The sequence below is a fragment of the Salvia hispanica genome, chromosome 1, assembly GCF_029641045.1.
Source record: "Salvia hispanica isolate PSC_SH4W2 chromosome 1, Shi_PSC_v1, whole genome shotgun sequence".
In the NCBI taxonomy this organism is placed as follows: Eukaryota; Viridiplantae; Streptophyta; class Magnoliopsida; order Lamiales; family Lamiaceae; genus Salvia; species Salvia hispanica.
In genome coordinates this window covers 21591082-21604919 of record NC_142692.1, presented here as the reverse complement: position 1 = coordinate 21604919, position 13838 = coordinate 21591082, and the positions used below count along the sequence as shown (strand labels likewise).

The 13838-nt window shown below is 40.7% G+C and overlaps 2 protein-coding genes across 2 annotated transcripts; one reads left to right on the top strand and one right to left on the bottom strand.

The window, feature by feature from the left end:
• Positions 1-3406: 3406 nt before the first annotated feature.
• Positions 3407-7764, top strand: LOC125219966 (uncharacterized). The gene is made up of 2 exons (XM_089063207.1): positions 3407-3601; positions 3749-7764. The coding sequence occupies exon 2, from the start codon at positions 5229-5231 to the stop codon at positions 7521-7523; it is 2295 nt and encodes a 764-aa protein (XP_088919333.1). The 5' UTR covers positions 3407-3601; positions 3749-5228; the 3' UTR covers positions 7524-7764.
• A 3649-nt stretch (positions 7765-11413) lies between these two features.
• On the bottom strand, positions 11414-13329 carry LOC125221039 (receptor-like protein 39). Its single transcript, XM_048123164.2, has 3 exons — positions 13316-13329; positions 12296-12977; positions 11414-11980 (listed from the first exon to the last, which is right to left on the bottom strand). The coding sequence occupies exons 1-3, from the start codon at positions 13327-13329 to the stop codon at positions 11414-11416; spliced, it is 1263 nt and encodes a 420-aa protein (XP_047979121.1).
• Between the last annotated feature and the right edge of the window lie 509 nt (positions 13330-13838).

Genomic DNA, 13838 nt, shown 5'->3' with positions numbered 1-13838 from the left:
GGCAAGACAGGGGTCGAACCACAGAGACCATGGTGTTGGGGATTGGTGCCCCTTGCACAGCGGAAGTCATGCATTCACAAATAAATCATACATATACGGATCTATTTGACCGATTATGGGATTAATTAACCACATGTTAAACAATTAATTGCATACAAGAATGCACATAAATCATGCTTAAGGAATTAAAACCTAATTCATGATATTACGGTCTACGGTTACCGATCTGATTCTTCAAAGAATCGTCGATTGCTTGCGCCTTCTCCACGTGATGTTTTTCGTACTCAACCACGAATCTTCTAATTTGTATCCCGAACTCAAATAATGACCTTTGGGTGAGCAAAGCTTGTCAGTTGCTAAAGGACTTGACTAGACAGAAGACTAAACTTCAGTTCCGTGAAACTGAAAATTTCGTCCACTCCCTGGAAGAGGGGGGCACGAACTTTAATGATTAAAATCAAATTGATTTTTTCCTCTGTTTAGTCTCTTATATATAGAGTTATGATGAGCCAGATTAGGAATCCATGGAGGTTGGACTTGGACCAAACCTATTGGACTTTTAATAATTAAATTGAGTCCAATTTAATACAAGTCCAAATGTTTTATTTTGATTACCAGAAATGTAATGAAAGTAGATTAAAAAAATATTAGAACATGAAATATATTTTTATATACTTCCTTCTTTTCAATGTAGCTTCACCGTTGCTTTTCGGTTCGTCACAAACTCCTTACACTATTTATAGTTTAAGTTAGAATCAATGCATTTAATTAATATGTTAGATTAAGTTAAGAGCTCCTTTATTAAGTGATGTCTCAGTACACTTAAAATTCTAATTTAATTACACTAAAAATTCAGTCTCAAATTTACGGCCTAAAATAAAAGGTGTGGGTAACATGAGACGGAGAGAGTATTACCAGAAATATAATGAAAGTAAATTATAAAAATATTAGAACATGAAATATATTTATATATATTAATTATAAAAATCTGAATAAAATAAAACATTTAATGTTTAGTTTATCTATTAAAATAACATGAATATTTAATAGGTTGGTAATCAAGGAATATATCTTAAAAAACATTAAGAGTGTCTCCAATGGCGGACGTCGCGGTAGGACGTCGCCGACGTCCGACCGGACGTCCGCCGTAGTGAAGAAGAAGGGTGCCCACGCCCGTCGGATGGGCTCGCCCGTCACCCCCACGTCCGACCGGACGTCTGTGGTCGGACGTCCGGTTATTTATATTATTATTATTTTTTATTTTTTATTTAAAAAACTCTATAAATAGGGCTCGTTGAACTTCATTTCATTCACACCACTTGTGTTGACAAGTTTCTCTCTCTAAATCTACAAATTTCATTTCTACTACAATGAAGTACAATAGGAACTCCCCCACCACAAGCGGAGGAGACACACCCACGTTTCCCACCGGAATGGAGGGAAACGTTACATGGATGAATTCCCAAATTGCAAGGATGAATCCCCAGATGGCAGGGATGACTCCCCAAATGTTCTACAATATGTTCAATTGGATGAGTCAGATGGGTGGGATGAGGCCAGGGGCAGCGGGAATGGGCGGTATGCCGTAAAATATGGCGGAGGTGGGTGGGATGATGCCTGGGGCAGTGGGGATGGGCGGTACGCCGCCAATATGGCGGGGGTGGGTGGGATGATGCCCGGGGCAGTGGGGATGGGCGGTACGCCGCCAAATATGGCGGTGGGTGGATCGATGCAGCACAGGAGCCCGAGGACGCCTAGGGAATCTGTCTATCGCCCATATATAGATTTGTTGGCCGATGATTCCCCTAGTACTATTCCGGAGATTCAGTACGCCGGCATCGAGACTTTCTCTTTTGAGGAGCTGGGAGCGGAGTTGGGGCTATCGCCGATCCGTGAGACTCCCGATGAGGCGGAGCCTGCTGCAAGGGCCAGGAGCAAAGGTAAGGGCAAGGCCAGGGGCGGGGGTAAGGGCAAGGGCAAAGCCCCGAACTCTTCCTCGCACACGGGGACAGAGGAGGAGGAGGGTGAGGAGGAGCGGGAGAAGAGGACGATCTGGACCGTGTGGGAAAATGTCGCGCTTGCGAAGGCCTGGATCGGTATAGTAGAGGATCCCTATGTCGGGCCGAACCAGTATGTTGACCGATTGTGGCTTCGCATTAGTGAGGCTTACCTCATATGCAAACCGTCTGGGCAAAGCCTCGCACTTCCGAGCAATGCCGGAAACAGTGGCTTCGGTTGAGGCCTAAGCTCAGTCGTTTTGCCGCCCTCTACCAAAACAACATGCGCATGGCAACCAGCGGCATGTCTGAGGATGATGTGAAGAAACGAGCCTTGGCCCAGTACCCCGACAAAGAATTGAAGTTCAAAGATTTTGACCAATGAGAGGCCTTTCTCGTGGTCAGGGAATCGCAAAAGTTTTGTGCGGGTGTCGATTCGGGCTGGAAGCGGACGAAGATCAACTCTTCCGGTGAGTACAGCAGCAGTGCTGGTTAGAGATGCCCAAGGTTTTCGGTTCCGGCGGTTAACCGCGGAACCGTAACCGCCGGTTCCGGTTCCGAACCGGAACCGTGACTTTTTTCTTGAACCGGAACCGCTATATTTTGAACCGTGGGCCGGTTCCGGTTTCAAATTTTACGAACCGAAACCGTGCCGGAACCATCGGTTCCAAACCGGAACCGTGAAAAACCGTGAAACGGTTCGGAACCGTGAAAAAAAAACCGCCGGAAAACCGCCGGTTCCAAACCGGAACCGGAATCGGAACCGTGAAATAGCCTCACGGTTCGGTTTCGGTTCCACATTTCCCGAAACCGGAACCGGAACCGCCGGTTTACGAACCGTGGGCATGTCTAGTGCTGGTTCGCACGAGCTCCCCGAAGCCGAGGAAGTGGCCCCGCTACCACGATCAGACTCTCGCCGTCGTCGTCGCACGATGGGGCAAAAGGCTGCGCAGCGGATGGCGAGGGAAAGCGGCAGCGACAACGGGTCCTACGAGGTCGAATCGGAGGCCCCTGAAGGCCCAGGTATGAACGACCGTCTCGCCCGCGCGCATCTATCGAAGACCCTGATGCAGAGCATGAATAAGTGGATTAGCACGCACGATCCTGTGTACAAAAGGATGTGCAAGGATGTGATCGATGCATGTCGGCGTGATTTAGGAATGCCACCCATTGATGATTATGACGTCGAGATTGGGGGCGGGGACGTCGAAGGCAGCAGCGACACGGGCGACGGGGACGAAGAGGAGTGAGAGCCGAGGGTTGTATTTCTCGACTTTTTATGATTATGTAATTTTTAGGTATTATGTAATTTTATTTTTAAATTATGTAATTTTTTTTAAGTATGTGATTTTTTTTTTCCGAAGAATGTATTTTTTTTAATAAAATATTCGCTTTTCCCCGTTCGTATTCTTGTCGAAATTTTAATTCCGTAAAATGAATAATTGTGAATTTAATTTTAATTTCTCTTTTATGACGTGGCAGGAAGTTTTTGTGGAAAGTCCTAATGGTAGGGGCACCACCCTCTAAGTTATTTTCTTCTATTTTCTGTGGGACGAGTAGCGGCGGCGGCATTGTAGTTTGAGAAAGTCGGCATGAGAGCTAAGGTAAGGCTTCTTCGTCGTGTATTTGTTGCAGGTTTACGTGAATTTTATGCTTCGCCTACAATTTTAACGAGTGCGATTAGAAATTTGAGAGTTTTTGTTTTAACTCGGTATTGTATTTCACCTCCTCCTCTCTTTTGGTGGTAACAGTGGAAGAAGAAGCGTATGAGGAGGTTGAAGAGGAAGCGCCGAAAGATGAGGCAGAGATCTAAGTAGTTTTGTTTTTTGATTTCTAGGGTTTGAAATTTAGTTCGATTATAATTTTCTTTCATTTTGAATCGCACTTTGTTATGCGTTTTATTGGATGGTTGAGTTTGAGTATTTTCTTTATATTCAGTTTCCACTTCGTTGTGATTGCTTAGTTTCTGTCCAATTTGATTGATTTTTTTCAACAAAGTTTTCTCTTTTGTTATAGTTGGACTTTGGTCCACAAGAAATTCTGCAAACTTACAAACACTGGTCTTTTATTTCCATTTCCGCAATATTGATCATGCCTTGTGTGATAAGTTCTGATAAAACTGAGAAACCAAAACTCATGATCACATCTAATCAGAAAGGTGATACTACTGTATTTCAGTGGACCATTTGTGATAATTTCTCGCATTTGTGTTCTGGCCTTGATCTCAGTGAAGAATCTGGCCTTGATTTCAGTGAAGAATCGATCTCTCTCTGTTCTCCATTTCTTCTCTGCTGCAGATAATGAACTTACGGGGAGATTCTTCTGTCATTTTGAAACGTAAGCGCACTTTTCGAACAACAGATTCAATGGCAGAATGCCATCCTGTTTGGTGAATGATGCCCTCAGAGTGTTAACAGTCTTGATGGATATATACCCGGCACGTTGTTTCCATTTGGTTGTAGTTTGTCGACTCTTGATCTCAGCCGGAGTTCTCTGCAAGGAAAAAGCTTCCTAAATTTCTGACTCAATGCAGTGAGCTAGAATGCATTACATGACGCTCTCCCCTGCTGGCTTGAAGCTTTGCCTAGGCTTTGTATTCTTGTTTACTACAGAGATTCACCTTGATCGACTTGTCACGCAACCATCTCCAAGGAATGATGCCAGAAGAAATTGGAGAACTTGTTCTACAATGCTCTCTCCGGCCATTTCCCAACATCGATGGGAAATCTAGAGCAACTCAGATCATTAGATCTGTCTTTCAACACTCTAGGGGGAGAAATCCTGCATCAGCTTGATGATTTGAAACTCCGTTTGTAGGCGACGAAATGCTCTGTGGCTTCGCTGTAAACAATACCTGCATTGATGATGGACCATTTTGTGTTGATTAAGAAATGTTAACTGATCAGTGTGTGTTTTACATGTGTGCGCACTCTTACATTTTAAAGCATAGAAAATAGAAGTAGCTTGAAAGTTTCCTTTTCCTTATGCGGATAAATACTAAGCAACTGCTATTGTTATCAATTATTCTCTACAATCATATAATATTGGACACCACATCCACGTTTCTTTTCATTGTCTTTTACTTAAATATAACTTCTTCTTATTAGAATCTTGACAGTTTATTATAGTATATAAATATGCTGCAGACACGCACAGCTGCCTAACACAACAAGATCTGCCTTCATACCTCTTCAATCTTGATAAGATTCTTGATTTCATTTGTGCAGAAAAATGAGATTTCGAATGTTTGAATCTGCTTTATTGATTCTACTGCTTCTCTCGACCTCAGATCGTGGATTTGTCTCAGGCCAGTCGGAGAAAAATTTGCTTCTCCAGTTCAGAAACAGCCTAACATATGATTCCTCAGTCTCAACAAAGCTCGTGCACTGGAACGAATCCGTGGACTTCTGCCATTGGGAAGGACTGAAATGCGACTCCAATAGTCGCGTTTCAGGTCTCGATCTCAGCAGTGAATCAATCTCCGCTGGGATCAACGACACCAGCACCTTGTTCAAGCTCTCACATCTGCAGAGCTTGAGCTTGGCACATAACAGCTTTGATTCTGTCGAGTTTCCATCTCAGTTTGGACGCCTCACTGAGCTAAGGTATCTTAACCTCAGCAACTCCGGCTTCTCAGGCCAGATTCCTCTGAGTTTATCAAACTTGACGAGGTTAGTTGTGCTTGATCTCTCCAACAAATACTACTCATCTCTTACTCTTGAGAATTCCGATCTTGGAAGACTGGTTCGAAACCTCACGAGCCTGAGAGAGCTTTATCTTGATATGGTGAAGATTTCTGCAGATGGGAATGACTGGAGCACTGCTCTATCATCACATCTCCCAAATTTGAGAGTTCTGAGCTTGTCTGATGCACAGCTCCCTGGCCCTCCTGGTTCTACCTTGATAAAACTGCAATCGCTTTCAGTTATTCGTCTTGATGGAAACTCATTCTCTTCTCCCTTTCCCTCGTTTTTCGCGGATTTCCCCAATCTGAAAGTGCTCACCATAAGCTCATGTGACTTATCTGGTGTGGTTCCTAGAAAACTTTTCCAATTAAAGAGTCTGCAAACAATCGACTTGAGTAACAATCGTGATCTTGAGGGCTCGTTCCTTGAGTTTCCCGTCGATGGATCTCTTGAAAAATTGATGCTGAGTTACACTAAATTTTCAGGAAATTTACCAGAGTCTATAGGCAATCTTAGAAAACTGTCAAATCTTGATGTTAGAAGTAACAGATTTTCAGGGCCAATTCCAAGTACAATCAAGAACCTTAAATTGCTTGTCTATTTGGACCTCTCCCAAAACAAATTTTCTGGTAATGTCCCTTCCTTTGCTTTCTTGAAGAATCTTAATGTGTTGAATCTTTATAGCAATGGATTAACCGGAGAAATTGGTGATGACTCCCTCTGGAAAGGCCTTGACAATCTAGAGTTTCTTGATTTGAGTGTGAATTCATTACAAGGTGAATTGCCACCATCTTTGTTTGCTCTGCCACAGCTCAAATCACTACATCTCTCCCACAATACCTTTTCTGGTTCATCCAAACTCTCAATAAACACTTCATCTCCCCTAGAAGTTGTTGACTTAAGCAACAATGCTCTACAAGGTTCCATACCTCAGATCTTCTTCCAGTTGCAGAATCTCTTGAGCCTCTCCCTTGCTTCAAACAAACTCAGTGGCTCGCTACGCCTCTCGGATTTCAGCAAGCTGACAAATCTTGTGAGCTTAGACCTTTCCTACAACAAACTGTCTGTACATGTTGAAGAAAGAGTGCAACTGGCTAAACTGTTTCCGCGGTTAGAGACTCTGATGCTAGCATCTTGCAACCTCCACAAGATCCCGAATCTGCAAAACCAATCCTCTCTGATGATGCTTGATCTCTCCCACAACGAGTTAGAAGGCGAGATCCCTAGCTGGCTGTGGAGAGTTGGGGATGATGGATTCCTGTTCCGTTTCTTGAATCTGTCTCACAACAGACTCAGTCACCTCCAACAACCTTACAAAATGCGAGGACTCGATTTCCTTGATCTGCATTCTAACCTTCTCAGTGGGGAGATTCCAAAGCCACCGCCCTCAGCTGCATACGTGGATTTCTCGAGCAATAGCTTCACATCTATTATCCCGGAAATCGGGAACATCCTTAAAAGGGTCATGACTTTCTCTGCAGCAGACAATAAGCTGGTGGGAAGGATCCCGCCTTCGCTCTGGAATGCCACCGGGCTTCAAGTGCTCAACTTATCGCGCAATGCTCTGTCTGGCCATATCCCATCTGCGGTTGGGAATCTGGCCAGGCTGCAATCGTTAGACCTCTCGTTCAACGCCCTGGATGGGGAGATTCCGGGAGAGCTTGCAAGACTCACATTCCTTTCATTCTTGAATGTGTCATACAATCATCTTGTCGGGAAGATACCCCTGCAGAAGTTTCCAGAAAGTTCGTACGTTGGAAACGAGGGGCTGTGTGGGCAGCCTCTTAACGTATCTTGCGACGGGCGTGGCAGAGAGATGCACTATGTCTTGTTGGACTAGGATTCATTTTTCTGTCTCCACAGAAATTGGAATCTCAGTGAATGAGTGTATGTATAAGTGTGCTATGTATAATATCTTAATAAATGATCTCGCGCATCAAAATGTGACTGTTTTTCGTGAACGAAAGGGAGTAAGAAACATTCTAATGTGACTGTTTTTCATGAACGAATGGAGTAAGAAACATTCTTACAGTCTATTTCCTTCATATTACATTTATACCATCAGTTAATATGGTGTCAAAGCAGTTTTTGATCTTTCAAACTCATCAAACGTTCATCACCATTCGAATATCCTTTTGACCTAACAAACTAAAAGCAATCTCTACTATTGTGAATTTCAAAGTACAAAATATAAACTCAAACTACAATAAACATATGATAAAATAGAACTCCTTCCATCCCCGATTAATTGTCACTCTTTGACCGGGAACAGATTTTAAGAGTTGTAAAGAAAAGATGGTTGAAAAAGTTAATGGAATGCGTGATTCACTTTTTTATATTGGTTTTATAATAAAATGTGAGTGGAGTGAGTGAGTGGAATGTGAGACTTACTTACCATTTATGGTAAAAATGAAGTGTGACAATTATTGAGGTACGAACTGAAATGGAAAAGAGTGACAATTAATCGGGAACGGAGGATATACTTAATTTTTTACTTTATTCAGTTTAATGGAGTACGTGTTAATTCAATGACTAATATTTCAATCTGAAGATTGGAACAATATCACATTTGTGCGATAGCTTATGGCACAATTTAAAATGTGGCCCAACTTAGATAACTTGAGCCAGCCTAAATACATTACACATGCAGCCTGAACCTAGAGCTCGCCCTGACTCGTTTATGGACTCGCGACTGATAGGGTTATAAATCTCCTTCTCGATTGTGTTAGCGATTCACTATACATCTCTCTTTCTCACTAAATTAAAGTTGTTTTATTACTTCTTATTTTTACATCGTTATCTATTTTTCATTAATCATTACTTATCCTCTAATTTATTTTCTCATACTATTAGTTATCTCTCACATCTAAAAAGTCCACAATCCGTGCATTCTATATGCATTGCCCATTGTATGAATTTTAAGATTTATTTTATGTGCTTTCTATGCTACAAATTGTAAGATTTAATTTTGTATGAATATCGAGTGGCATACCACTCAATATTCATATTGTCACGCATCACATTATTTGTCTTCTCCGCACCATACTAAATTTATTCTTTATTTTCTGTTTTGGATAGACCAAAACAAAATTTATGAGAAATAAAATACCAAATTACTTAAATTGTGGGAAGAGGGCTCACGTGTTTAACCAACACATCAATCAGCTTTAGCAATCCAAAATGTTTACAAATCACAACCAGGATGAACTACAGAGAAACTTCTCGTGAAGAAATAAAAAGTATAGGATGGAGTTTATATTAATTAAAGAAACAGCTGTATCCATATTGTATTAATTAAGGAAACTAATATGATTACAATTTATTTCAAATTTCAACTTGAACTTCAAAGCATGCTCAGTGTCCATGTTATACGAATTTATTTCAGATTTTAAAGTGCTTAAGATTCAAAAACACAAAAATAAATAGATTAATTGGTCTATTGTTGTTCCATTTAATACCTTATTAATGTAATAGAGATCTAATAAAGTTATTAATCTATCCACTAACTACAATTAATATTTTATTATATAAATATAATTGATATTTATATCAACTTTTATAGTAGTAGTACGTTTATGTAGTCGTGCGTAGTATGGTTGTTTAGCATCACTCGAAACAAAAATATTTATTTATGTGCGAGATCATTTATGCTCAAATATAGTTATTTATTATAGAATCCAAGCATAATGATGAGTAAATATCACAGGCATGAAATTCAACAGGAATCGCATCGCTTTTATTAAGAAATTATACATAGTACACATGTACATTCACTCATTCACCAAGTTCCCAAATTTTGTGGACAGAACAAGAATCATAGTCTGATGTGAATCCGGGGATTCACAATCATAGGATGCAACGACATCGAGGGCCATGGGTTGATTGGGGTCCGAAAAGAAAGTGGAGATATGACAAGGAGCCAAGCCAGATTCGGAGGTCTGACTCAAACCAGAATTTGCCTATCAATATGGTGTCCAAATTCTCTTCTAAGACCATCATTGTGTTCTTCGTCAAAATAGCTTCGCGTGAGTACCTTACACGCCTCAATCGGAGCCCGGATGAGGAAGTTATGGTCGTTTTACAAAAGCCGCGCAATCCAACAAGCAAAACGCCCGACCACAGAGAATTTGCCCGGTCTGGAGAGGAAAAACTTGCGATTTTTGCTCCTTTTTTCTCTTTTGTTTTGCAGTTTTAACCTCTAGTATAAATACCTATGTCTAGGGTTTTTGTCTTCAGCTTTTGAATATTTGTAAGAGACAATTTCTCCATATTTGAGAGCTCACCTTCTTCATCTTTTGAAGACTTATCAAATTCCTTCGGGCTGCATTCAATCTTTTGCCGGGCTAAGGTTGATTGTAAAGGTATGCTTGCTAGTTCTTGTGTTGCTAGTTTGTGGAGCCATTAGGTGTTTGTATGTGAAAGTGCCTTTGGGATTTCTTTCTTGTTCTTCACCTAAATCATAACACTAATCCATCCTCTATCCTTTTATCCATTTTTCTCGTTCCATTTCTTGGTTTATCTAGTTTATTTGTTGGGTTTATTTACAAGAATAAGTTTGGGGCAAGTTCATGAGTCTTCAATCTAGAGGATTCACATTATTTGGTATCAGAGCCATTGGTTCTTGTTCTTGTAAGCAAAAAAAAAAAAAAAATCCCCAAAGGGTGAAAATTGTTAGAAAAATTGTCAAAAAAAAAAGGAGAGATCTCAAGTTCAATCTATGGGCTTTAGCTATAAATTGATATATGTGTTCTTGGGTACGTCAATTTAATTGTCTAAAAGTTGTAGGCCAACATTTCATCAATTGTTTGGTCTATTGTTGTTGGTTGAAATTGTGCACACAAATTGTTTGTTGTTTTGTCCCTTTGGCCTTGCACCCTACTTTCACTAATCTTGTGGCTTCTTGAACTAGTTTTCACTTGCCTAGTTGTGTATCTTGTTTGTGCTATTTGTGCAACCCTTGGGATTACATCATCGAGAGAAAGTGAGGGAGAGTATCTAGCCACTAAATCTCTAAGCCTTTCGAGAGACATTGGGGGTGTGAGTTTGGGGAATTGGGGACATACTTTGTGGGTTAGGAAGTGAGCTCCTTACTAAAATCTCCATTCTTGGGTGTGTGCGTTGTTTGTGTTACTAACAAAAGGGATGTGTCCCTAGTCCTTTTTATCTTCTTTGTAGGTACCCGAAAATGCCACCACATACGAGGAATTCTAGGCACAATTCGCCTAGAAGGGAGGATGGGGACGACATCGCGTCCACATCCGACGACACCCTCAAAGAGATGTTTTCCTCAATCATGAAGGAGATGCACGAGGTGCGGGGAATTGTGAATTCTATGCAAGGAGGATTTACGTCATACCATGAGGATATATCTCTCCTTAGAAATCGAGTTAGGCATAACCATTCCGTAGCACCTAGTGACCGAGAGAGACATGATAAGAGTGGCTACAAGTCAAGGTACCATGATGATGGACTTGATAGAGGGAGTAGAAAGGAGCGAGACCAAAGTTCCATGGAGAGTCTCACTCTAGGAGTATGAGGAATCATGGTCATCATAAAGTGCATGAGTGGTTAATGGGGGAGGAAGTCTCAAGTAAATCAAGGGGGAGCTCAAACCCTCGACATTATGGTGGTGACACAAGCCGAAGAAGCATCCCACCAAAGAAGGTGGACCTATCTCATCCTAGCTATCACACGAAGGTTTTGTCGTGGTTGTCATCCAACTTCACTCCTTCAAAGGGCTTGATTCAAAATAAGTGTGACGATAAAGAGCGTGTCAAGCATATGGTGGTTTTGCAGATTCAGGATCTTGTAGAGGTTGCAAGATGCTAGCATCAGAGTTTCTAACAGCGGAAACAATTTAGACAGTTGCACTCTTTCTTCAACATGTATGGACAGTTTGTTGTGGGGAAGATCTAAGCTCGCAAGATTTGTCAGCTTGCTGAAATCCGAGAGGCGTAGGGAGCCACTGAGTTTGTTTGAAGAAAGGGAGAGGCTATAAAGATTCTGCATCTGGAAGAAGATCTGAGGTATGGAACCTTCTAGAGCATTGTTGCTTAAGTCAGCATATTCTAGGGGAGATGAAGTGTTTGTTGAGACTTTGGTTGAACCAGAAAAGGTATTGTTGAAGAGAAGTAGTGTTTTGAGCTGTGGCAAAGCCAACAAGGATAGTGGCAATTCACCTTGTAATAAATTCTCACTGAAATCAAGAAACTCTAGATTGTCAAGGCCTTTCCAGAGAGATTCATGACCAATTTCTCCTCTTAATCTGTTGCTACCAAGATTCAACACATTAAGATTCTTCAAGAAAGAAGGAAGGGACATAACCAGAAAACTGGTTTTGGGAGAGGTCCAAATAGACAAGCAATTTAAGGTTCTTGATTGTACTTGGAATTGGCCCGGAAAAACTGTTACTTCTAATATCAAGATTTGTCAGCATTCTAAGATTGCCTATAGACTCTGGTAAATTTCCTGAAAAGTTATTGTAACTAAGCATCAACTTTTCAAGAGATCCATCGACAGGAAACTCAGGCAACGGGCCCTCAAGATGGCGATTGAATCCCAAGTCGATTGTTTGCAGATTCTTCATTTGGAAAAGTTTTCTAGGAACCGTACCAGATAGCTTATGGAGAATACTTTCAGATTAGAGAAATCCGCGAAAAATGAGGAAAAAGGAGAAGAGAAGGCGTTTCCATCAAGACGAATAACTGAAAGCGATTGCAGTTTTAGCAAGGAAGAGCCAGGAGGGCCTGGGAGATGTGCATCAGACAAGCTCAGAACTCTCAAATTTGGGAGATGTGATGATAGAGTACTGCTCCAGTCATTCCCATCTGCAGAAATCTTCACTATGTCAAGATAAAGCTCTCTCAGGCTCGTAAGGTTTCGAACCAGTCTTCCAAGATCGGGATTCTCAAGAGTAAGAGATGAGTAGTATTTGTTGGAGAGATCAAGCACAACTAACCTCGTCAAGTTTGATGAACTCAGAGGAATCTGGCTTGAGAAGCCAGAGTTGCTGAGGTTCAGATACCTTAGCTTGATGAGGCGTCCGAACTGAGATGACAACTCTACAGAATCAAAGCCGTTTTGTGTCGAGCCCAAGCTCAAGCTCTGCAGATGTGTGAGCTTGAACAGGGTGTTGGTGTCGTCGATCCCAGCGGAGATTGATTCACCACTTAGATCAAGACCTGAAACGCGACTATTGGAATTGCATTTTAGGCCTTCCCATTGGCATAAGTCCACGGATTCGTTCCAGTGGACGAGCTTTGTTGAGGCTGAGGAATCATATGTTAGGCCTTTTCTGAATCATATGTTAGGCAATCACATTTGTGGGATAGCTTATGGCTCAATTTAAATGGGGCCCAACTCAGATAACTTGAGCCATCCTAAATACGATACATAGGCTGGCTTAACCTATAATTCGGCCTGACTCATTTATGGACCCGCGTCATTCAAGGGTTATAAATCCAATATTAAATTTCTATTAAAACCAATTTCAAAGCATGCGTAAATACTAGAAGTCACTCATAGTTCATGATTCTAGGGATCAATATTTTGATTATTTTCAATTTTGACAATTGTGAAATCATTGAAAAATATTTAAAAGTTATAATTTTATATTTTAATTTTAGAAGTTACGGATTAAATGACATTCATCCCTTTTATGTATATTATTTTGGTGCAACAATATAATACAATATTTTCCTATTATTAGATGTCTCTTCAACAAAAATTTAGAAGCTAACACATCAAATGAAAATTCTAGAGAAAAATCTGTTTAGGGGATAGTACAAGGATGAATTATGAGTGTTTATCTGTTTTAGAAGTTAGTCTGATGTCTACTATACTTCCGTAAGGGCAATAAGTTAGTAAGCAACATGTTCAACTTATCTTAGTCGTACAATTCTTCTGATAAGTGTTTGGATGTGGGAGGGTGTAACATAAATTTTATCCTTAACAATATAATTAAATTAGCCTTTAGTCTAGTGAGTTCATAATAAATCGGATAAATATATAATTCGTATAAAAAGTTTGAAGTCTATATAAATCATATAAAAAGGTTTATTTATGTTTTAATTTAGTGCATTCCCTTATTTTTGTTTGGAAATTGTAAAATTCTTTGGTCATATTTGGTTACCAGGATTCTGTCTGGAAAAGTAAT

Coding starts and splice junctions, on each gene's coding strand:
- LOC125219966 (XM_089063207.1), top strand. CDS start 5,229: ATGAGATTTCGAATGTTTGAATCTGCTTTATTGATTCTACTGCTTCTC.
- LOC125221039 (XM_048123164.2), bottom strand. Junction 11,981..12,295: donor TATTCTCCATAAGCTATCTG/GTACGGTTCCTA, acceptor TCTTTCTTGAAG/AATCTTAATGTGTTGAATCT.